The sequence below is a fragment of the Taurulus bubalis genome, assembly GCF_910589615.1.
Source record: "Taurulus bubalis genome assembly, chromosome: 3".
Classification (NCBI taxonomy): domain Eukaryota; kingdom Metazoa; phylum Chordata; class Actinopteri; order Perciformes; family Cottidae; genus Taurulus; species Taurulus bubalis.
In genome coordinates, this window is record NC_136591.1 from 30,897,763 (window position 1) to 30,922,517 (window position 24,755).

General features: G+C 40.8%; 1 protein-coding gene across 1 annotated transcript; it reads right to left on the reverse strand.

Annotated features, from left to right (window-relative positions):
• Positions 1-13,022: 13,022 nt before the first annotated feature.
• On the reverse strand, positions 13,023-23,803 carry rab15 (RAB15, member RAS oncogene family; the record flags this gene model as incomplete). Its single annotated transcript, XM_079214936.1, has 7 exons — positions 13,023-13,184; positions 13,429-13,494; positions 14,754-14,843; positions 15,401-15,478; positions 16,049-16,109; positions 16,770-16,830; positions 23,680-23,803. 7 exons carry the CDS (start codon positions 23,801-23,803, stop codon positions 13,023-13,025), a joined length of 642 nt encoding a protein of 213 aa, XP_079071062.1.
• Between the last annotated feature and the right edge of the window lie 952 nt (positions 23,804-24,755).

Here is a 24,755-nt window from a genome sequence, read left to right on the forward strand (position 1 = left end):
ATGCTGGAGAGGGTTGAAGCCCTTCCGAAGGCAAGTTCTCAGCTAACTCCAGGAACACCTAGAGAGATGGTTCAGCTGCTATACATCCCAAAAGCACTTTGATAATCTTTCAGCTGCCCACCAGCAACCCTGACAATTTTTCCATTCCCTTTTCTCTTTCTTTTCTCCCACCTCCCCTTTAAAAAAAAAAAGGCAGATACGCATCTTACAAAAACATGTGTGCCTCCACCTACACACTCCATTTCAATAGCCTACTTAATATTGTAAATGAAGCAGCCTCCAGATCTGCTCAGCCTTGGTATTCACAAGCACCGCCAAGGGAGGGCTGATTGCATGGGAGATGTTCGACTGCGGCGCTAATGCATGAGAGTTTTGGGGGGGTTTCGACACAGCGGCTGCAGTTGCCAAAGCAAAGCAGACAAAGCAGTTGAAATGCAGTCTCGGAGAGAATACATCTTCGATGCTGCTGTTGTGTTCCAGGTTGAGAATCTGACCCACCCCGGCCACCCGATGAAAAGAGATGAGATCTCTTTGACATGTCCATTTAGGGCTTGTCAAAAGAGGAAGCAATGTGTTTCTGTGTGTGTGTGTGTGTGTGTGTATGCAGGCCCCCTGGGAGGCTGAAGCTGGTAGCCTGGGGACAGACTCCACAGGTTGAGATGGCAGAAATTGTAAGACAGAGTAGCTGCAGGAGGGGTACTTAAGAAACCCTCTCAGGCTGTCATTAGGGCAGAGGAGAGCTTAGACACATGGACTAACACATTTGCATGTAATCCAACTACAGTGAGTACTTGAACTTAATAAAGCATTAGTGACTTTTACTCAAAAGAATACAGCTTATTCATTCTGTGTCTGTAGTTACATCACTACTCAAATCTGAGTAGTCTACATAGACGGCCATTTTGATTAATGATACTGGTTTTGGCAGAGCATTGGGTAGAAATCTCAACTTGACATTTGACTTCCTTCAAGTTCCGAGGTGCACTGTTTTAGTCTGCAACTGATTATTATGCACAATTAATAACATTTTAATAACTGATAAGTCTTGGTTTCAGGCAAAGAATTCAGCAAACTTTCCCTGCAAAAAAAAACACGGTCGCATCTCACTGAAGGATTTCTATGCGGATCCACACTTCTCACACACACACACACACACACACACACACACACACACACACACACACACACACACACGGTCCAAACCACCCATGCAAAGGACAGCAATGCATGACAACAAATTGCACCGCAACAGTCATTACTTTGCACGAAGAGCTTAACAGAAAGAAGAAGAAAAGAGCCGCTTCACCAGAAGTGTCGTCGTTCACAAGTAAAAGATGGACAGCGAGGTTGAGATGGACAGGAAACGCACGAGCACGACTGCAGCCAGCCATCCCAATTATACAGAAGACACGCAGCGACTTAACCAAATAACAATTAACGTTACCTCTATCTGATAAGCTTTTTTTGTGTGTGTGCGTGTGTGTGCACGTGTGTGTGTGCGTGTGTGTGTGCAGAGTTTCCGGTTTCTTTAAGAGCCACTGTGTCTAGAATTCAAACTGTGGGTTGTCTTGCAGAAAGGCATCGGTGGTTGCGCGAAAAACGCAATGTGTAGCTAACGACGTGGTTGACGAAAAAGCTGGTATAAAAAAACACTAACATTAGCTAGAAAATAACGTTGGAGACATGACGCTCGCCAAAACTTTTTTTGTGTAGCGCCCCCCCCCCCCAGAAGGTGTTAACGCTAACGGTTACCTGAACGTCTCACACGGACGTGTATTCCAACTGAAACGCACAGATAGCGAATGAACCATTCACAAGTTGACCGGTAACCCGAAAACTAACGGCGTTGATGTCTATATCGCCTGTGTGTCGGTCGGAAGACCAGCGGAGGAGAGAGAGCGCACTCACCTTTATTAATGTCCACCTTGTCGGCGTTTTCGAGAGGAAAAATAACGCTCTCGCTGCTCGGTCACCGGCGTGTACACAAACCGTCACGGCCGGTGAGGACACAAACGGAACCGACTGAAAGGCTTCGCAGCAGAAACCCTCTGAATCTCTGTTGTTGTCCGCGCACTCCGCCGACCGACCGCCTCTCGGTTTGTTCAAATCAGAAGTTCATCCAAAAGTTGCAGCGGTTCGCTCCGCCTCGCGACGACGATGAGGTCACCGCCTCTCGAACTCCTATGGGGTTTATGCTCTCGCGATACGAACCAGAGCGATCCGCTAAGTGCACGGTAAAGTCTCGCGAGAGTGGAAGAAGAAAAACCGAGCAGACGGGCAGAGAGCTGGTGGAAGGATGGAAGAGAGGGAGAGCGTTGCTCTAGCAACAGAGTAGCATGGGCTTTTCAGCTAGGCTGTTCTCCTCCAGCAACTGGTGTTTGTGTGGCACCAGTGTGTTAATGGAGGCTGCACATGATGAAATACCCGGCAGCTGCTGTTACATCATCTATTGCAGTTTGTATCCAGGTATAGCAAAATAACTGGACAGCCACCAGAAAAGACTCGCTCGAAGGTGTGTTATGCAGTGTCCCTTGAGCGTTTCCTCACATTATAATAGGGCACAGTTATATTCTGTAGCAGCCCATGTAACTGCAGTGTTTAGAACAGTTCAATATTGAGCATAAATGTTCATTATTGACCTTGGAAACAGTAGTTTTACCAAAAAGATGTCCAACAAGTTCTATATTCATTCACTTTTTTGTTTTGCCTTGTTTTGTATGGCCCTAACTCCACAATGTGTATGTGACTTTAGCTGCTTGATGTTTAAATTCTTGACCCACTACTTGCTTACTTTTACTGCCATTTGATGCTGTGCATGTACTGCACGGTGGGTAAATCAGAATTCACTCACTGTAGCTGGAAATGTCACAAACAGCTTTTTTTAAAAGGCTTTATGAAATGAATGGCGATTCGGGATAGACAGCAACAATGACCCATGGAGTGCATGCGTGTGAAAAGACTGATTATAATTGAAATGCTGTAAGCCCAGCTTTGCAAATTCCACCTGCTTGCTTTCCTCACATACATTAATTATTTCAGCATTTCATTTTAATTAGATAAGAGAAAGAACACTGCCTTAATTAAAGCAGGTACTGGCATAAGGAGTGGGTGAATAGTATTGGAGTCACAGGAATTCATCTTTCTCTCCCACATAATCACCTGTGAATAGTTGCAACCTTGTCATCTGTATTCTCGGTCTGCAAAGTCTGTCCGTCTTTTGTTCTCTATAATTATTCATGTTGGTCCCAGTGACGGTAGTTCATATTCTCGTCTTCATTCACTCATTCTCTCCACATTTACCTCTGCTTTACCTTTCATTTCCACTTTCCATCTATGCATCCATTATTCTAAAATGTCATCCAGGATTACATCACAATCTAATAAAGACAAAGGAAAAGAGATTACCATCATTAAAACCTCTCTATTCCTGTAGCGCTGCGGTTCCTAACACTACCCACTCCGTTCTGTCATGAGGCGGATATTTGTGTGGGTGGTTTGAATTGTTCGATGGTGAAAAACTGCTCCCCCCAGGATTAGCTCAAGTAGTTTAATTGGGTTTAAATTCAGTATGGATTTATATTATATGAGAAGACACATCACCAATGATAAATGGCAGAGAAACTTTACTGTTTGTTATGCCAATAATATAATGAGGCATCGGTTACTTGGGTGGCAGAAAGTAATGTCAACTTCATAACACTTTCCACATCTAGTGGTGGAATTGTGAGGTTTATACTATTCAAGTGTCCCGTGTCTTTAATCTAATATTATGAGATCATTGTAACAGGATCTCTCTTAACACCCTAAACTACTACTTCATTATTAGATTATAACATGAATGGCACATTGATCCACCATTCATAAGACAAGCCCCTATGCAGAGCAGAGGCAGCCTCTCAAAATACAGACTTCTGATGCAGAGGAACGTCTGTGTGTGTGTGTGTGTGTGTGTGTGTGTCTGTCTGTCTGTCTGTCTGTCTGTCTGTCCTTCCTTGTGTTTGCCAATGATGCAACAAACACTTTACCATCTGCTCTCAAAACTCATTTTCTAGTAAATGTGTTAAAGTGTTAAAAGTAGCTATGTACTTATGTAATTCAACCAACTAATGTATGTAGTTTATTAGGACACACAGTATTATACATACACTTTTAGAGATGCACCAATCCAATTAATCTTTGATTCTGATACTCTGATCTAATGCGGTGTACCAATCCAATAGTGGAAACACTATATTGCATAATAACATAGACCCAAAAAAATCATATTTAATTTTTATCAGCCATGTCTTGGCCGATACTCCAGTGGCTTAATGTCAGTATAAATACTGATATTGACTAAGGATTCTGCTTTGGTGCATCCCTACCAATCCTCATAGTGCAGTTCCATATTAATACAGTATGTACTAGAAATGTTATTTCAATTCATTTGCAATTTCATACAACTTGTATGTTATGACTTATTCCTAATATACTGTTTTTGCAGGTAGTATCTAAAAACAGCAGTACTTTTCTGTTTTGTACCGCAAATGACACAAATGATGGGCATCAATGAAACTGTGACTTTTGAATACCACAGAGCCAATCAAACATGAGCAAAGTGAAAACTAAGTGTTTCTCCAAATATTTCTTGTATTCTTATTTATTTGTTGTTCATATCTTTGTTAGGTTTTCAGATTCTTCCTGTAACGGTTGAAGCAACATGTTTTGAATATTTACTTAGCTCTTCCATCTCTGTTGTAAATTGCATTGTGGGGCAACATGTCAGTGTCTTTTCAAATAATTGTTACTTGAATACACTTTTACAACATGGACATATTACATACCTAAAACTTGCTTAGTTTGTAGTAATTGCAAAAAACACTTCTGGAGGCCTTTAATGGAGTTACAGGGCCTGTCTTTGTGCTACATCTAGGCCTGTACCTCCACTGTTATCTTTCATGTCCTCTCTTGGCTGATCTGTGGGGAAAGAAGGAATCTTAACAAGGGAGGCTGTTTTTTGAAGCTCAGTCTTTGACCCTGACTTTTACGGCACGCCCTTTCCATCACAGCATCAAACGTCATGCCGTCATATCTGATGGTGACTCTGCAGCCGGCGACTATTGCATTACGTCTGAGATATATTAAGATGTCAAGTAGGGAAGACAGCCGTGGGGCGACCACCTAGAGGGTACATGACCGCAGTAACCCAGAGAGGGAGAGCGGTGGAATTCCTGCCTCTGTTGCCCCTGGAAGCAGTGGAATGTAAAAGAATGGGCCCCATTCACAAAGTTCCACTCAAGCGGTGCTCGTACAATAATAGAGATTGACATGAAGAAAGGGGACAAGTAGTTTTTACATACACTGGCTCTTTTGTCCCCTTTACTAAGGGCCATTATGCAGACAGTGCGCTCTTAAAATAGACAGAATTTGATGCGCTTGTTTTTCTTAAGTGGAGACCACAGTGCCTTGATTGGAGTGTGTGTGCAATTAGTGTTTTTGTTGTACATTGTTATGGCGAGAGTAAACTGTCAGGCTTTATTCGCTCGGCTGAGGGATTGGCAGACGGTTTAGCGTGAACAGGAGGAGAACAGCAACTGATGTTCAGTCCAATCGCCACTTAAAGAGAAAGATAGATAGATAGATAGATAGATAGATAGATAGATAGATAGATAGATAGATAGATAGAAAGATAGATAGATAGATAGATAGATAGATAGATAGATAGATAGATAGATAGATAGATAGATAGATAGATAGATACTTTATTCATCCCCAAGGGGAAATTCGTTTTTTGTGGCAGCAGCAAGCAAAGTTACATAGAAGACACAAAAATATAAGGTATGAAAAATACTCAATATATACAACAAAACAGAACAGCATAGCATATTCATTTAAGAAAATTAAACAATAAAGAAAATGCAAAGTATATTAAGTGTATATAAGTATGTGCAGTGACTAACTAATCAACAAAAGTGGTGCTAGTGCTATTGATGTTGTTGTTGATGTTGATGTTGATTCAATTGACAAGATATCATCAAATTGTCTTTGTATGTTTAGTGTGTTTGGATGCTAACAATTTGCAAACTCGCACCACACACACAGTACAGCTGAGGCTGATGAAAACATCAATATTTTTGCAGGTATTTCATCATAAAACGAAGCATTGAGCCACAGATTTGACCTGACGAGGGCTCTAGATGAAACCATGGACGAATGATTGGTTGGAGGTGGCATATTATCATAACAGCTATGGATTTCTTTTTCCGCCTTCCCCGTGAACGTGTTTGAGTGTGAAGCCGAGGAATTGGTGGGTCAGAACTCGGGTTGAAGCAGTTAGAGCGAGACAAATAAACCACTTCATCACAAGCCCTACGCAGCCAGCTCTATTTGAACACGCCTTCAAGTCTTGTCAGCCAAGTTGAATGCCAGTTGCTAAAAACAAACACAGCAAAGACAAGACTAAGGAACTGCAAATCATCAATTATTTACTGTGTGTATATTTTATGGGTGCAGCTTCAACTGTATGCCAGAAGCATATTGAATCTGTTGAATAGAAGTTAGTATAATAGAGAGGCAGACTTACTTACCTTCATCCCTAGCTTCTTTTTGTTGTTCATGAACTGTAGCTGGTTTAATCTCTATTCTTCTTAAGCAACTTTGGAGAAGTCTTTCTCCAAAGTTCTTCACATGTTCAGCCTTCCGTCGACTGCAGTGACAGACAGGTCTGTCTCTTGGGAATGTGGTGTCACGTGCATGCTCCATGCAAACTCTATTAACATATGTATTACTTATTAGGATACATATATGTTCAAGAAAATGCACTGCTATATATATATATATATATATATATATATATATATATATATATATATATATATATATATATATATATATATATATGATTCTCCATCTCTGCATCTAAAGACGCAGGTGGTTTTTCTCAGAGGACTAACATCTAAGCTGCTGTCAAAAGCGGTGCTGCACTAGGATCCTCGTGATCCCCGTTTCCATTTGTAGAGTGCAGGAACTTACAGAGAATTCTTTTAAGATATGTTTGAAAAGGCAGAGGCATAGACAGAATTCAAGTTCAAAATACCCCCCATTTGGCTCTGCACACACACACACACACACACACACACACACACACACACACACACACACACACACACACACACACACACACTTCCCCAAGAAGAGCGCTGGAGCAGTGTGACTCACGCTGGTGTGAAAACACAGCGGAGAGGTGGGAGGATGACATCACAGCACCAAGCAGAAGAAGAAGTGCACCAGAGTTGGACCACGTTCAGGCATGCATATAAGGGCACGTACACACACACACCTATCTGTATATATATGTATATATATATATATATGTATATATATATATATATGTACACACACTCCTCCTCTGCCGCCGCCCAATTGCACCATCCGCCCCCGACACACGTGAACACAAACAGTGAACATTTCCTCACTAGAAATAATGTTGGTTGTCCTGAGAAGACATTGTTATGTTTTGAATTTCAGACTTCATATGATGGGGAGGAGGGAGGCAAGCCAATGGTTGGCCAGGATACGGGCATGCTCTGATTGGATTTGGGGGCCGAGGTTGAAAAAATGTATATTGGAAAGGAGAAGGTACCATCCAACCCAGATGCTGTAAATCTCCACCAAGCTCTCTGCGTCATACGTATGAGCATTCAGTATATGTTCAAACCCTGCTGCTTGGGCTCGGCTCCAGCTTCTGTGATCATAGCACAAGTAGAAAGGAAGTGTGATTAATTGTCAAACAGAAATCCCCCCTCATAAATACTGAATGCAAACGCACATGCTCAGTGTTTGTAACGCGATTGAAAGGAAGGAGGCAGGAGTCAAGCTTGATCTGTGAGACAAGTTTCTGATGCAGTGATTCAACAACAAAAACACATTTCGACATGCTCCCTATGAGCTCTCTGTCTTATTTGGCTGAATACAAAAAGACAAAAACACGCTTGAGTCATGCAAACATGACTTTCAACAAGACAATCTCAGCTCAAGTCAATTGTGTAGCTGTCCTGGAGCTTTTAATCATATAGGACATGTGCTTCATTAGCTGATAGAAATTGCTTAGTTATCATTTAATTGTAGGTGTTGAAAATCTCATAAAACCAAAACAATGATCTTTAGAGGATGCTCAAACACTCTTTAGAGAAAAGGGGAATTGCAAAGCTGATTGAGGTCTGTTGCTATGAGAGACCCTTTTTATGTCACATATTCACAGTTGAGCGCAAAGAGCGGCTTTGAGGACTTTGCGTTTATGTTGGAACTCCTTTTAAAAACAATAATGCACACATTCCACGTGAAAACATGGTACCTGTGATGTGATGCAATCTGTGCAGTCAGGTGTGTTTCTTGTGCACACAAAGGTGGGACGAGAGAAGTGACTCATTTGATCTGAACTGGCTCTATGTCGCTCTAAAGTGCTCATTAGAGTTCCCTGATCCTTAGTTTGTTACATTGAAGGGCCCATGCAGAAATAATAACTTCATGGACCTTGGAGAGATTTGTTCACTTGTGTTGGCATCAGTAGAAAAATCAAAGGGAGAAAATGTATCATGTGATTTATATTTACATCAATATATATTAACTATTGACACATTTGTGCACAAGCATTTTATCACCATATAAAGTTGATGTGTTAAAATGTTAGCAAACAGTCGGCTAAAGTAGCCTATCATCCAAGACACGGAGCATCATTGGCATTTATTTTGAGTTTTCTGTCTTGGTCTCCACCTATTCCTGAGAAAAAAAAAAAATAAATAAAAGGATCAGCTGAAATATGCTAAAACAAGGAAATACAGAATGAGGGGATGATTCTTTTTGGTTTTATTACTATGAACAACACCTTTCATATTAGAAATTTGATCAATTGTTCATATAAAAAAATCAGGTCGGGTATCTGTAAATTAATCAATTTGCTAAAAGTTGTCTTTGATGTTTTAAATGGTGAAAATAGAATATGCAACATACTGTATGTTATTTTCAGATTGGCTGCAACATTTACACCATCAACCCACTTATAAGTGAAAGCACTGGATATGAACTGCAGAATCACACTCAAAGCTTTGATGACAACAAGAAAGTCAAGCAGATTGTCTGTTGATTTTTGGAGGGAGATGTTTCTGAAGCTAGGTAACCCCTTCCTGCTCCTTTTGTTTTTTAGATATTGTTAAGGAGAATAGATGGAGGTGGTTCTCAAGAACACAAGTAGCTTTAAAAAAAAAGCACAGTGCAACCACAGGTGGCATGGGAAGATGGAGGACAACATGATTCAATGTAAGATCTGGCTGTACAATAAACCTTCCACCTACACTGCTCCATCTGAATGTGTGATTTAGAGTCTATTTTCTCCACAGATTTTCTGGCTCCGTCAGAACATAAAGCTACAGCTCCATTTGGACTGGAGGCATTGGCCAGGATACTGGGAAGAGGAGGGAGGGTGTCTGGGTCTGTCTTGGCAGAGTGCTACAGCAGTTAATTAAAGCTGCCAGGCAGGTATTTTGGGATTAGGAGTGGGAGTGTAGAGAGGGCCTCTGGTAGCCTTCGCATGAAGTCGTCATCTGTGTGTACACTTCATCGCGCTGATTGTGACTCTAAAGGTACTACGTTGTCGTCTCAATAGAATCCATTTAAGAATTTGTTACAATTGGACACTGAGTATGAATGACAATGTCATCTTGCAAATCATTGGCCTCATATATTTAGCTAGCCATTGCACTAATGTGTGATTATTTCTTGTGATTAGTATTTCCTGTGGTCACAGATAATGTTGGTATTTTGACACAACAGGATTGTTCATCATCACAAAAGAATAATTTAATGAGCAAATATCCATTCCACAAGCAAAATGGCCTGTCATTATTCTTCAAACAAATGTGATGACAGATTGATTTGATGTTTTATTTAATAGCATATAGGCGCCAGCTGGCCAGTGGACCTCCTTGGTGACAGAACTGTACAAGTTAAAGCTTGTGTGGCGTTAAGGTCAAAGGTTATGCTTGCTTTGTTGTGTGTGTATAAAATAACTAGTCTGTACCTGTCCTGATCAGAGAGTCTGTCTTCTTCTTTCCCACACAGTTTTATCACCCTGACTCCCAAACAAACAAACACACACACACACACACACACACACACACACACACACACACACACACACACACACACACACACACACACACACACACACACACACACACACACAAACACACACACACACACCACTTGGCCGAATGTCAGACAGCTGCAAAACTTGGAGTAATGTGATGGAGGATTGTGTTGCAGAAAAGGATGATGATGATAATGATGATGATTATGATGATGATGTGTGTGGGTGCTATGTGTCAGTGGGCGTGTTGACTTGTTATTCTGTACGTGTGTCCGTGTGTCACTCAGCCGTGTGACAGATACTGAGCTGTCATATCTGACAACCAGACAACAGTTCAGCATGCATATTCATCATTATGCTAATTTCACCCAGAGAGATTTTAATGAGTTCACAACATTAACAACTCAGACGAGGTGACGAACAAAAGCTTTGCAGCTTTTTTTTCTGTAATTCTCTCTGAGAAAACCCCATCACTGACGACTCATTACACATTTATATATTACTATAAAGTTTATGTGTGAACTTCATTATGTGTAGGGTACTGAACAGTAAAGGCTTTAAAGGGGTTTAGGATTAAAGCAGACTTTAATGTATCTAAAGTATTGAAGTTATATTAATACAAGTGACCACCAGATGGCAATAGCATGATCTTGTGGTTATTGTTGTAAATGATTCCTTTGTAACACTATAAGTGACTAATAACTTACTCACTATGACACATTTTAAGTGTCTTACACTCTAAAAGCAGACTTTGACAAACACAGAAGATAACTGAAAGAATCTGTCATCTAGTGGTCAAATTAGGAAATAACAAATTGTTTCTGTAAAGCCCCCTTCCATTTGTGAATATGCAAACATCCACATGATGATATTCATCCACAGGTTGGGTGATTTGACGAAAAATAGCCCACCATTGGGATTGAGTTGAACACAATGTTCAAACACTGGTTCAATGTGATGCATGAATGAATCACATTGAATTCAATGCATGAATGTTGGAGGATATGCATTCTACTGCCTTTGTATTATAGATCATGTGCTACACAAGGACATTCAGTACTCGTTACAGTGCAACAGTATGTACGGCATCTCCGTCTCATATCAGGGGAGGACCGTCTCGACATAACCATGACGAAGAGGCATTTATCTGCAAGTATTTACTCATAAACATCTGACATCTTTTCTCCAAGAATAACATGTTGCATTTCACATGTTGCATGTAACATATTTCCACAAATACAAGTTGAAGTAGTCTAAAAGAAAGAAAAGTAGTTCTTGAAAACAACACAGATACATTGTGTATCTAGAGCTTAGTCCAGAACATCATTCAGTACAACACACTGTCATTTCACACTGTGCACAGATCAACAACGGTTTTCAGGAGCATTTAGTATTTCTATGTTGCAGAAAATTAATTTAGCCAAATTTCTTCCAGTGATGGGGATTCTGTTTAAGTCTCAAACAGGCAACTCTGGTCAATGCTTGTATGGTCGGTTGATGATTAACTTCATTGAAGTTGCAATAAAAGAAAAGAAAGAAGAGTGGATCGCATGCAAAACCCTTGCTCTTCCCTTTTTAAGTCTGAGGGGGAGGAATAAATGGCATCTCTACTGAACTCTGTACAAAACAGCGAGAAAATGACAGAAAGACATTGTTATCTTCACAAAGGGAATATTTCAAACCAGAATATCACTGAGCGGACTTTTTTTGTATACAGCCCTCTAATAATACATTAAATTAATGTTGCACTTATGATTCTACCAATCTACAATGCTTTGAAAAAAATGGTATGTACAATGCAATGGGCAGTTATCAAACTATCTGTGTTATATATTTTCTGGAATAAACAAAGACTATAAAATGAAAAATATCTTCAGTTTTGCTACACAGAAAATTAATCATTTTGCTCTCAATGTTTCCCTCAGTTAACGACTTTTACTGGTGTCATTATCAGAGTGCCTGTGTGTTACATGGATGATATTGCAAGCTGCAACACTTATTTCCTTAGCCAATATTTGCATAAAAACAATAAAAGGAAATAATACAATTGCTGCATATATCTAGAATCCTTTCATCGCAGTAAAGGTAGTCACTGCAAGTGCAATTACAACCAAGAACAAACGCAAAATAGCATAATTTAACACATGGCAATTCTCCATTGTATGTGCAGTTTTCACAATGCACGTAGCACCCTCTTGTGGTCAAATTCTCACACTACATCTAATGCATTCAAGAGTAGAAAGGCGATGTGTGCAGGGGTGCCATTTCCCACATGAAGGAAAACACTGAAGGGCTGGAAGAAGGCCAAATGGAATCAATCACATTGTTGATTTGCAAGGCAACCGGCCCTATGATCAATATAAGAGACAGCTCTTGGAAAGCAATGTGAAATACAACATTGAGAAACGTTTCAAGTCAGTGGTGGACAATTCCAAGTCATTCCCCATTTTCTACATTTGAACACTGTACAAATTCTCAAAGAAACGATGATACAATCTTATCTTTGTGTTCAGTGCTTTCAACTGGAGGTCAATTGCAGAATTTGTAGAGGACATGGATTTGTATTTGGTTACATCCAAGACACACTGAACGGAGCAGGAATTAGTGCTTTTCTAGAAAATCATTCCCACTGAGGGAACCCTTGACATTTGGACCTTCAGTTAATCCACCACACACTTGGCACTGTGAGGCAAAATGTTTGCACCTTTGTCCTCAAAACTGCTCTCAAATGGCTCGTTAGCTTCTTTTTTTTTTGGCACGTGAAACAGAGGAACGTGGTTGGTTTCAAAAATTGCAGCTCAATGTTCCTCTTTGTTTCAACTACCGACAAAAAGAAACATTTTGCCTAGAGTGTGCAAAGTGTCTAGTGATAACAGATCATCTGATTTTAATTGATTCTTTAACACCAGCAGCCTTTGCCTTGATCGCCCGCCGCACTGTCACAGAGTCCTTCCTCTTCCTCCAGAGCAGCAAGATTAATCTCGTCATTAGAACCCATCCGGAGAAGATCCAGGTCCTTTTTATTGGCTGCCAGCACCTGTTCAGCCAATCGTGTGAAAGTCTTGGAGGGAAACAAAGACGCAGGTTGAGAGAGACAAGCGGCAGTCATTATTCAAGGCAAGGCCTTATAACTCAGTGGTCAGAAGACTGACACAAGGGTTGTCAGTTCAAGTCTCACTCCTTTAATTGCATTGTCTGCAGTGCAATGGCATTGAATTTAATCTAATCAAGTCATTTCTTCCTATTATATAACCATGACTGCATGCATTGCATTGATAACATGTAATGAGTTCAGATCCCCTCACCTCTGTTATATTTTGGTTGGTGAAGGCACTTGTCTCAAAGAAGTCCATCCCGTAAGCCTTGGCCAGCTGCAAGATAGACAACAGGGACACATTTACTTTGCTGGGGAAAAAAAAAAAGTTTCCTTTTTAAATTAGAAGCACAGACAAATAACACGTTATCTGTTTTCACACAGGCGCAGTGAGATCTGCCGTCGGCCAGCTTTGGATGGCCTTTACAGCTCATTTATAGAATAGACACAGACCTGATGATGATTACAATTGATGACAAGCTTTTGGGGAACCCAGGATAAGTACCTCTTTAAAGAGACAGTTCAACATTCTGGTAAATAGACTCGTTTACTTTCCTGCCAAGAGAAGATCGATACCGCTCTCATGTACAACAATGATAGAGTTAGACAGGAGGCAATCAGCCTAGCTTAGCTTAAAACTTGAAGCAGGATGAGACAATTATCCTGGATCTCTCCAAGGTTAAAAAATAGGGCTAATACTGCTGACATGTCGTATTTTGAGTACCAGGCGCTGGGATCTGACTTAATGGAAGGAGTCTCTTTCTATATGTCTGCCTGTCCGTTTGTCCTTTTGATTTTCTTCGACAACCATTTCATCCGATCGACTGCGTGAATTTGTTTGGATGAGCGGTTCTTGAGAACGCTGCACGTTCTGATTGGGCACTGCACTCGTACGGATAAACTGTAGATTGTAACAGCACATAACTTCTGCCTACAAACGCAGTGGCGGGCCGTCAGGGCCTGCTAAGCCTTCTCTGCTGGCCTAAACAGAATCACAAAGTTTAAATTTCGTATTATTTTTTTATTTTTTTTTAAATTAAAAGTTATAGCTATTTTATAATGTAATTCTTTTTCACAAATACACTACATGTATTATCATTATTTTCCCCTATTATCTTATTTTCGTGCCGCGACCCATGATCAGCTGTTATACAGCAGGCGTAGGTACACAATCCACGGCCCGCCACTACTAAAATGTCAAATTGTCATTTTTCCATTTGCAGATTAAACAAGCTAGGTATAATGTGTTAATTAGTGAGCATTAGTGAGCTTTAGTGAGCGAGAGAGAGAGCGGCTCCCTGTCTTTGTGCTAAGCTAAGCTAACTGCCACCAGGCAAAATACCCTTTTGTAGAACTTTGAGCCTAATTTCTTTCAGAACCCTAACTGAACCTTATGGCTACACACTTTCAGTGAACTAATTTAACTCAAAGTAAGCCAGCATCATACTAATGTATTTTAAAACATGGTTGTTTTAAAGGGTAAGGGTGCCATGGATCCAATAAAACATTATGTAACCGATCCAGTGATTGACCCACCTTGATACCTTGCTCTGTGGCCACCTGCCTCTTGTCCACCTCATCCGACTTGTTCCCTACGAGGATCTTCCGGACCTTCTCAGGAGCGTACTGCAGGGATTTGTTATGTAAATGTATGAAGGAATAACAAAAACAAAATGAAAGAGATAGGAAAGGAGAGAGAGAGATTGCAAATGTCAAGAGAATGCAGAGGGGAGAAAACACAGCGCTCGGGAAATGAGACCTAGATTAAAAGTATGCTGGAAGTGTGCCAAGATCAACAGAGTGTATATTCAGGCAGACCCATAGAGGAAATTAGGTCCATCATGATTAAATTAATAGAATAAAATCATCTGGGAAATGACAGGAAGAAGCAGGGCAGACCAGATTGCTTCCTAAGCCTTCGAAACCGATAGAAAAATGTGACTGCAAGAGGAAAAACATTTTCTCCTTCTAATGACTATACGACGACAGATATTTGAAAATGAAGATGAAACATAATAAACACAGCAAGGCTTCATCCGTCAGGCCAAAGCATTTGGTTTTTATCAGACCGTGTCAGACAGCTGTTCTTTGTCAACCTGAGGCCTCTGCACAGTAAGTGGTTGTGTCGGTTTTAGCCTTTTCTGCTGCCCGTTGATCGTAAATCCCCGATCTCTGTGACTCACTTCGTCCACGTCGCTGGCCCACTTCATAATGTGTTGGAAGGATCGCTCACTCGTGATATCATACACCAGGAAGATTCCCTGAAGAGAGGACAAGTGCATTTTAAAGCATTATTAAAGCGGGTTCTTGGTTTCCTGATGCTTAAAAGCAGCATTTTAAAATCGATACATGTGGAAAAAACACAATACTACTGTATGAAAACCAGACCACGACTGGCAGGATGGACATTTTTATAACACAAAACAGGAACTGGGTATAATTTCATTACCAGTTTCTGGTAAATGGACAATTTGATGTCAGCCAGTTTGACCGATTTAACAGACAAAAGCAAATGCAACGTTCATACAACAATGTCAGACTGCTGGTGGTTGGGTTTGTTCTGGAGAGCTACTCCCAACATCCTCCACTTTTATAAAACCACATTTTAAAGCTGCTACATGTCGCAACTTTCATCCATGAGAGATCCCTTTAAAAACATCTAAATGGTTCATGAAAGCAGGGTGAAGCCAGGTGTGAAGCATACATCAACATCTTGTTGCACTAACACATTTAATGTCAGAAGATAAGTAGATTTACATTTGTTTTGCTACCCTGTGGTAACAATGTTTCATTAATGTCCAAGTTAAGGGAGGAGAGTTGAGGTCATCTACCTGTGCTCGCCTGTAGTACTGCTTAGTGATGGTCTGGTATCGTTCTTGGCCCGCAGTGTCCCTGGAAAGACAACAAGCGATTTTCTGCGATTATAGTATCACAACATGATCAGGGAAGTAAGCTGGATTTTATAGAATTACTAAAGGTCATGAGTCCCCATCCCTAAAATTGATCCGACACCTAAAATGCTTAAATATTTAGATGTTATTGTCACTGTCCAATGTAAACCCTGTATCTCTATAATAAATGAGATTTAAAAAAAAAAAAAAAAGTATTTTCTTCTTTAATTGTATAATATCAATGCATGGCAACTACATTATAATCAAATGTAAAAAAAAGCCAACAGTTTATAAACGCTAAGAATAGTAGCAGGTCCCTGACGCAACACAAATTCCAGTCTCGTGAAAGTATTATTATTGAATTGACCTAAAAAGTAGTTCAATGTAAACGGTCTAAAACTACTTTAATCAGTTTACAAAATACTACCAGTATGAAAGTTTGTTTTTAAAATTCTTCCAGGTAGCAAAATCGACCATGAAGAATACCGAGAACATGACCTCAGCGTTGGTAAGGCTCCAGCCCTGAACATGAGCCCGATAGTGATCTCATATTTACAAATTAATAATATCCCCTCCATCAGAACTACTGTCGTGCAATATCTAACATTTTGCTAATCTCCTGCACAGCCTTCCAGCGAGGCATCCTATGCCGCCGTCTTACCATATCTGTATCCGTACTTTGATACCATCTATTACTAGTGTCTTCATTTTGAAGTCGACTCCTGCAAGAGAGGAAAGGCATGGTAAGGAAACGCAACATTCACAGAGGAGCTCCAAATGTATTCAGACTGAATGTTCTGGATCTTCTCAAAAGGCCTTCCACTCAATAATTGAGTGAAATCAATTAACCCGGCGCGTCTTCTACAGACAGAGGTTCACCGGTCTCAGCTGCAGCTTTGTAACATCATAGGGAGGATAAACGTCACCCCTGTATAATCAGCCTGTTAGGCGTTTGGGCTAATGAGCCAGTGAGCCGAGTCCTCGTTTAGTTCAGTTCTCTGCATCGATCGCACAGGAGTTGAAAAAGGGGGGGTGAAGGGCAAAACGATAGACGAGAGATGCGTAACACCACAGAAGAAGAGATGAGAGAACAATAGGAAGAGCTGAGATGGGGGGGGGGGGGGTTACAATCGCTTCAGTGATCTTTGATCCATTTCAGACGGCCGAGTGTGATATTGTATATAGACAGAAAATCTGTTTTATTTCTATCATCCTGTGTTCCTTTTTGAAGGTCAGAAGATATATTAATATACTTGGAGAGAGGTTGCAAATGCTTATTATTTGGGGCTGATGCTAAATATTTGAATGTTTTTACAACAAAAAGCAAATCCATGTATTGATAGCTTCCCCATTACTTTAAAAAAAAAACATTGAATATTTTAAGTCTATCTGGTATACAACAATCCTACAATTTATACTATGACAAGTCTACAAGAAATCTCTCTGGACACTTAATTTTTTTTATAAAATCAGATCAGAATATAATATCAGATTTAGCCTTAAAAACTGCAGTATGTGTAAAGCATATGCAATGGTAGAAGTTTAACTTTAATTTCACAGAAGATCATTGTATTACTGCAGTGTTCTCTCAGTACTTGCATCAGGCGGGAAGGGGGCCATCTCCATTTCATTGCCCATGCAGGGGTCCATTGTATTATAACCCTTCCATACCGATGATATGACCTCGTTGTCCTCAACAGTAGTTACCAACAATAGTAATAAACAGTAGCAATAACAAACATATTCATCTTGACGATAGACAACCATGAATGAAAACGTCAGTTTCACCATTAACTCTGCCTCTACTGAATTCTATATATATATATATATAGTCTTTTCTCCATGACAGTCTCCTCAGACTAATGCATCCAAGTCATTAAAAAGAAAACCCACAGGCTTCGTTCTATACACCACACTAATCCCCCAGAAATCAATTAACAATTCATCCCAATTACCCTGACACTCAGCACCCATGTGTCACAGCCCTCAGAGACAGAGCTACTGAGTCCAATCGATTCACATCAGAACTGCCGTTTGTGTTATTTTACAGCTGCATTTCTGCAGAAACAGCTGACAGACAAGCTATAGGCTGGCCTGGTTGGTTTTAGTGTTTGTTAAAAACAAGCTGGAGTCAAGTGGAGACTCCGGATGCTGGCGTTGCACTGACTCGGCAGTGTGAGGCCTCATTTAAGTCGTGAGGCGACTTTGCATTTGACTAGAGAGCATTCAGACTAAGTGAAAGGTCAGCGTAACAATCAGTGGCTTGCTTTGCCTGAGGCTTGAGAGGAGATTATGAAAAAGAGGCCGTCTTCCTGCGTCACTGTATTAGCAGTGTATAAAGCTCCAGTCAGATGTCATCCATGCAAACAGCATGATTTCAATAGCAAATACAGCTATGGCCTAATGGATTCTTCAGCTGTACAGTGTGCGTCTACAACAAGGGGGTGGGCCACATCGGGAAGCTTAAGAAATAAATCAAGATGACTCCACCGGCAGGTCTTCAGAGGATAAATAAAAAGCAGCATGTCTCCCAAACAAGTTGTATTAACAATAGACAAAAGATGCTCCAGGCCACATTGTCTGCTTCCCGCTGTTAAACAAATAAGTTGAATGAGTGGCCGTCTGATTGCTCTGCATTGTTTTATAGCATTCGAGCAAATTGAGGCTCTTTTATAGAACCAGGTGCACTCCGAACCGTATAGTGCAAACAATGAATGACCCAGCAGGCTGTTGTGAAGGAATAAAAGCATGTCTCTTTGTGATAGGTTTGATATTTAACTCGTTCCGGGTGTTCCCATCACAACAGCACAATTTCTCAATCTGCAAGAGATGTGTAGAAAGTCCTAAATGTTTACGCTACTGGAAAAATTAGAGGTGCCAAAAATATTTCATTCAAAAGCAGCTTTTAGAGAGATGGTGCCACTATCTGGAATCAGTCAGATGGGCCTACAAGGTAACAGAGTCCTCTGTAGGTTTTGAAATGTAAACTGAAACTAAAACTAAAGTTAACTGCAAACCAAACCTTACACTTCAGACTGGCGGAAGTTCCAAGTGTCAAGTTTAAGAAACATGACGGTTGTTATGGCTTTAATTAATGTTAAAGCTTGCTTGAAAAAAAGTACAATGATTCCCTTTCCTCTACAGAGGGAACTGTGACAATGGAGACGAGGACAATGTGCACGGAGAGACGGCAGTTAATTTAACACGGCAGCCTTTCACAATCAGCAGTGTGAAAGCCATGTAGAAACTAATGGGTACACGCCCAAAACTGACTTGACAAATTACAAGGATGACGGCGCTCCGCTCTACAAGGTGGATTAGGTGCTGACACATGTCAGTGTGCTGCAGGTGATGGCGACAGACTCACTAATGGATGAATGGGGATGTCATCCATGGCGATCATTACTAGCAGAGGACAGCCGACAGCTGCCGTCTTTAGGGCACAGCATGACAAGTGACAAACTTTTGTTTTAATCAAATTACAAACTTGTGATCAACCTGGACTGAATAGTTAGGCCTTGTATTAGCCTCCTGCATGAAATTAAACATGTATAATGATTTATAGTGGTGTTTCATTCCAGACCAGTGTGTCTCAGCATTAAGGCCAGACTGTATTCAAGAGGATGTCGTCCCTGTGACCGCATCCTTTTGTTTGTGGACGGTAATTTAGAGCCTTGAGTTCAGTATTTGGGGCGATGCCGTTTTTTTTGCAACCAGTGGCGACACGAGGGGGTGAACAACAAGAAAATGCTGAACAAGACAGTTAATGAACTGAAAACACTCTGGGAAAGGGTTCAAGTTCACTGACGACTCCCAGCACACACAACGCCGTCATAGCGACCTGTCAATCACAAGGTAGCTGACAAGCCCAAAAGCATACCCTGCATTATTGTCTATTCGACTAAATGCAAAAGCATAATTTACTAAATTAACATATGGAAGAAGACTTAACACTAGAGATTGAGACCATATACACATGCTTAGGTACTGAGGTTATAAATCAAATGAGAAGTAGGATCATTTTTATCATAGACTTAGATACAAACTGACTTATTTTTGCAACCAGAGTCACTTTATTAGTAAGAATGCCTGAATCTCTTCCCAAAGAATAACAAAGTGAAAACTATGTATTGAGCCAAAAGAAGCCAAAAATATGTCTAGCAAATACATTATTTATCAGCTGTAAAATATCATGCATTGTACACATCTTTAAAAATGTATTTAAAAAAGATAGCAAATAGAAGAAAAATGAGATTGCGCCATTCATTCAGGAGGAAGTCAAGGCTGAGACAGCGCCACTGATTTATTTGATAACTCTGAGATGTGTGGTGGCTGTGTTCCAATGGCCAGCCCTTTAGACAAATGAGCTCGTCAAGCAGTGTTTGACCAGGCTGAGACCACTGGGCTGAGACCATAACGCCACTGGGCTGAGACCATAACGCCACTGGGATCACGACCAGGAGGACAGTTGCTTATTGAGCTGTGATAGAGGGCAGGGCTCCTACTTCATAGGCGTTACGACAGCCAGGAGCTCCGGTCACGGGACCGCCAAGGTAACGGTGAGGAAGATTAAACTCGAATAGCATTAATAAATCATCTCTACAGCTGCTCCCTGCCAGAGAAATGTGCACTCTCTGGCCCAGATGGAAGTCGTATGAACAGAGTGACCTGTTAAAATGAAGTCTGATACCTGGATGAGTGAAGGTGTATTATCAGAACACCTGCTGCCAGAGAGTCTGGACTAGATTGATTTCTCCAATATTAAAGGGGAGGAGAAGTTGGAGCTTTTATTTTATAGTGAGCTGTAACTAGGGAAGAAGTCACATCCTTTGTTGATCCTGTAAAGCCAGGTGTGCTATTTATTGTTCCATTTAGAGTATCTCATTTATTGTCAAAAAGCCTTGGTCCATCAATAATGGTGGATTTGCATGCAGATCTCGCGCTGTGGTTTGGACTCTTTTGTAGTCTGAATACAAGCTGAAATGTCTCGAACTTCTTGAATGATTCCAGAAATAATCTACCAGACCTCTAAGTTAAAATATAACATGTATCGGCTGTATTTCATGTAGCCTTCAAAGACTATTTACTAAATAAATGTAAAGTTTTCCCATTGACCTGTCATAGAATGCCAAAAGGTAATTACAGGCCGTGGGATGTTTAAAATAAATGCAAAGGAACACTAGATTCTCAAAATGCCAGGTTATAGCCCAGGACCCAAACAACTCTGGAAACAGTGGACGTCCTGTCCTGTCATGAGCCAAGACCCTTGGTTTTCAAATTCAGCAAAATCCAGACCCTTTCTCTCCACTTTCCACAGAGAAAAGGTGTTTGGAGTTTGGTGTGAAAGACCTTGCCTCCCTCTGGGATGATCTGAAATGACATTCTTGTGGCTGAGAGGGAGTCATTCACTGCACCTATTTATCATCACTCTGTTTTCTCAGCGTATGAATTGTTTGGTTTTATTTTCATGCATAACTGCAGGAGGTGCGAAATGAGACTATTTCCCTCCTCTAATGTATACAGATAAACGTTGTTGAATCAACCCCCTATGAAGAGAGATCACAGCCATTTTTGAGATAATTAAGAGCAAAAAACTGAGTGGACTGGAAGTGAAACCGAGGAATTATGAAGCTCTACTCGTGAAGGGGACATGGGAGAGAATTTATATCCCTCTGTGACCATGAAGGTTAGGAAATTATTTATTGATCCTCCGAAAGGAGAGCACCGATGGTGGTCGCTTATGATCTCTCTGTCTTTGGCTTGTTTAGTTTGAACTATTGCACGTCCGTTACAGTCTGCTGTCCACAACTATTCGGCCGAATGCCAACGGCTGCGACTCCATTGCCTTGTGAACACTTAAGCTGCAACAAAAGCACAAACAGATCACTACATGCAGACAGGATTGCAATTATATGAGCATGACTCTACTGGGAGGAAGTGTCCTGTGGAGCGTCTTATAGGGGCACGACTTAAAATAGCAACCTTAAGTCTGAGCATATATCATTACTGGTTGGAGCAGACAAGAAGCCTTTAAAAGTGCAGTGTGATGAGCAGAAGAGTCAACATCTTGAGTGTGAGCCTCATGCTGTTGGTGTGGGTTGTTTGCAGGAGTTCACAGGGAGCTTGAACATCAGAAAGGCTTTGAATTTACCATAAACACATCCATGCAAACGCAGTAGTGGTTCAAAAATGTGAATACATCCTATGTTAAAATTAACAATGAATAAGCCTTTTACGTCAGCCTATTTCAGGCAACATCTGTCTTCAAATCCCAGCCGGAAGGCTTCATTCTCTTGACCTTAGTCAGACAACATATCTTTAATACAAAAAAAAAGTCAACTGTCCATCAAAACTAGGAAGAACATGTCCTGATTTCAACTTCTCACTTGAACCACATGGATATCTGTATTGCACCCTTCATCCAATTACGACAATGTCAGAAAGTAGGTGCCACCACAAAGAATATAGAAGCTTACTGGGAGAAAACTTCTCTCTGAACTGAATACACCCATAAACAGACATGCGGCTGAACAGCTGCCACAGAGGGAGATAAGAGACAACTGCAGCATATGAAGAAAACTCAACGGCTTACTGTACATCCTTATTCCCCTCCCCTCAAAGTGAAGCCCGGTAATGCGCCTGTCATGCTCTGAATTCTAACTATGGAGGTAATAGACTGCACAGCACGTATTCACTATAAGGAAAGAGGCTGGTTCAGCTTTGCTGAGTCAACAGTCATCTTCAGGTATGTGGCAAATCCATGACTAAAGGTAGGAAGAGTGTTGGTTCACTCTATACTCTGAATTAAGGTTGAGGAGCAGCATTTGTTTTCCTTCTTTTTTAGTCTATGCAACATCAGTAAACATAACATGTTTTTCTTGAAACTAAAATCAAACTGTAGTTGCTAATGCATTGTCGATGAATCCACTCCAGTCATATTTGTGTCACAGTGGTTTGGCAGGAAGGAATCGAGACGTAATCAAGGGTTCCTCAAACATCACACTTTGATTAATGACAACAGTGACACTGAACATGACACCCATGTACTAATGGGTTACAACATAGTGAAATAAAACTGTAAATCGTCTTAATCAAGAGACCGCAACCAGACCCAGAGTCCAGTTTGGTCAGTGCCTGATGCAAAACGCAACTTATTCCCAAATATAAAAAGTGTGCCTTTTCTGTTATTTTTTCTTTGAATGGCACTTGGTTGCACCGACAGTGCCAAGTGCTGATAGTTGGTAAACTCATCTGCATGTCTGCCAAGTGTTGGACCCTCCCCCTCAGAGCTTCTTAACCAATGCAATCACGCTGATTTCATAGTTAACACTCTTTATCCCGAATGAATACACTATTATTTTGTAATCTAGATAAAACCCCTAACATTCCGCATCAAATCTATTGAAGTGGAATTTAAACAGAACATACAATGACCAGGAAGAAAAGGTGATGCGCGAACGACATGAACAGAAAGCCTTTAATAGACCGTGCAAAACGAGCGGGGTGGTTAATTAACGCAGGTGGTTCATACATTTCAAAGAATAACTCCCGGTGGTGGAGCAGAGTCTTACCGATGGTGGAGATGTGAGACGGGTGAAATTCGTTGTCCGTGAATCTGCATAACAAACATGTTTTCCCAACCCCAGAATCTCCGAGGAGCAGGAGTCGGAAAAGCACATCGTACTGCTTAGCCATGGTGTTGGATGTGGTGTTGAAGAAAATTAATTTAAAAAAGCCCCAGTCAGCTAACTCAGCGATGAATGACCGATCCCTCCCCGCCTGCAGCCCATGTCTGCTCAAATGGTCAACATGAGGCTTTCACTGACGCTGGGTCGTTGGGCGACAAAACAGGGATGCTCCGGCTTCCCATGCAGCCTCCAGTTTCCAGTGGGTGCGGTGGACCATTGTCAAGTTAGACCCGATAAGAAAACGACACTTCCGGTGGTGCTTTTCAAAGTAAAAGCCGCAGGTTCTTGAGAACATTTTGGATTCTGTGGTACAAAGAGGATTGGATAAATGTTTTGGTTTGCAAATTCAGTAACAGCCCGACGTATTCCCTCCACCACACAAGACGTCATGTCATGATTATCATGATAATATTGAACATGAACGTTTTACCGTATTTAGAGGTTTTGATAGTGGGAGAAGAGCATGCACAAATCCACACCTTTTCTTCACAATTTGTGACGAGCCCAGCGGGGCAAGGAGCTGGCAATATGTTATTGGCATCTGTGAATTAAATGATTGTCCATTTGGTAATTTGCATTTTAACCAGTATCTAAGTGCATGGTAATGTATGCATTAATGAATGAATTAATTCATATGATAACTTGACTATATCCATTTCATATATGCATTATAGTTTATAAAGTGGTGTTGTTACCTCTGCTTATCTTACATATCATCTACTTTTTACAGAATTATGAATTGCACTTTGCATCCAACTGATCAAATGACTAGTGAGCAATTTATTTATAGAATTGCACAATATATAGTACCATAATAAAAGTCGTATAATTAGAATTTACCTCAGGGCCCATCGAGATTTAGTCGCCTATTGGTGCAGGTGTTGCAAATACCAAGTGTACAATGTGCCCCAGACGCCATTACAACCAGTACAAACTTGTATTACTGTCCAGTGTGCTCT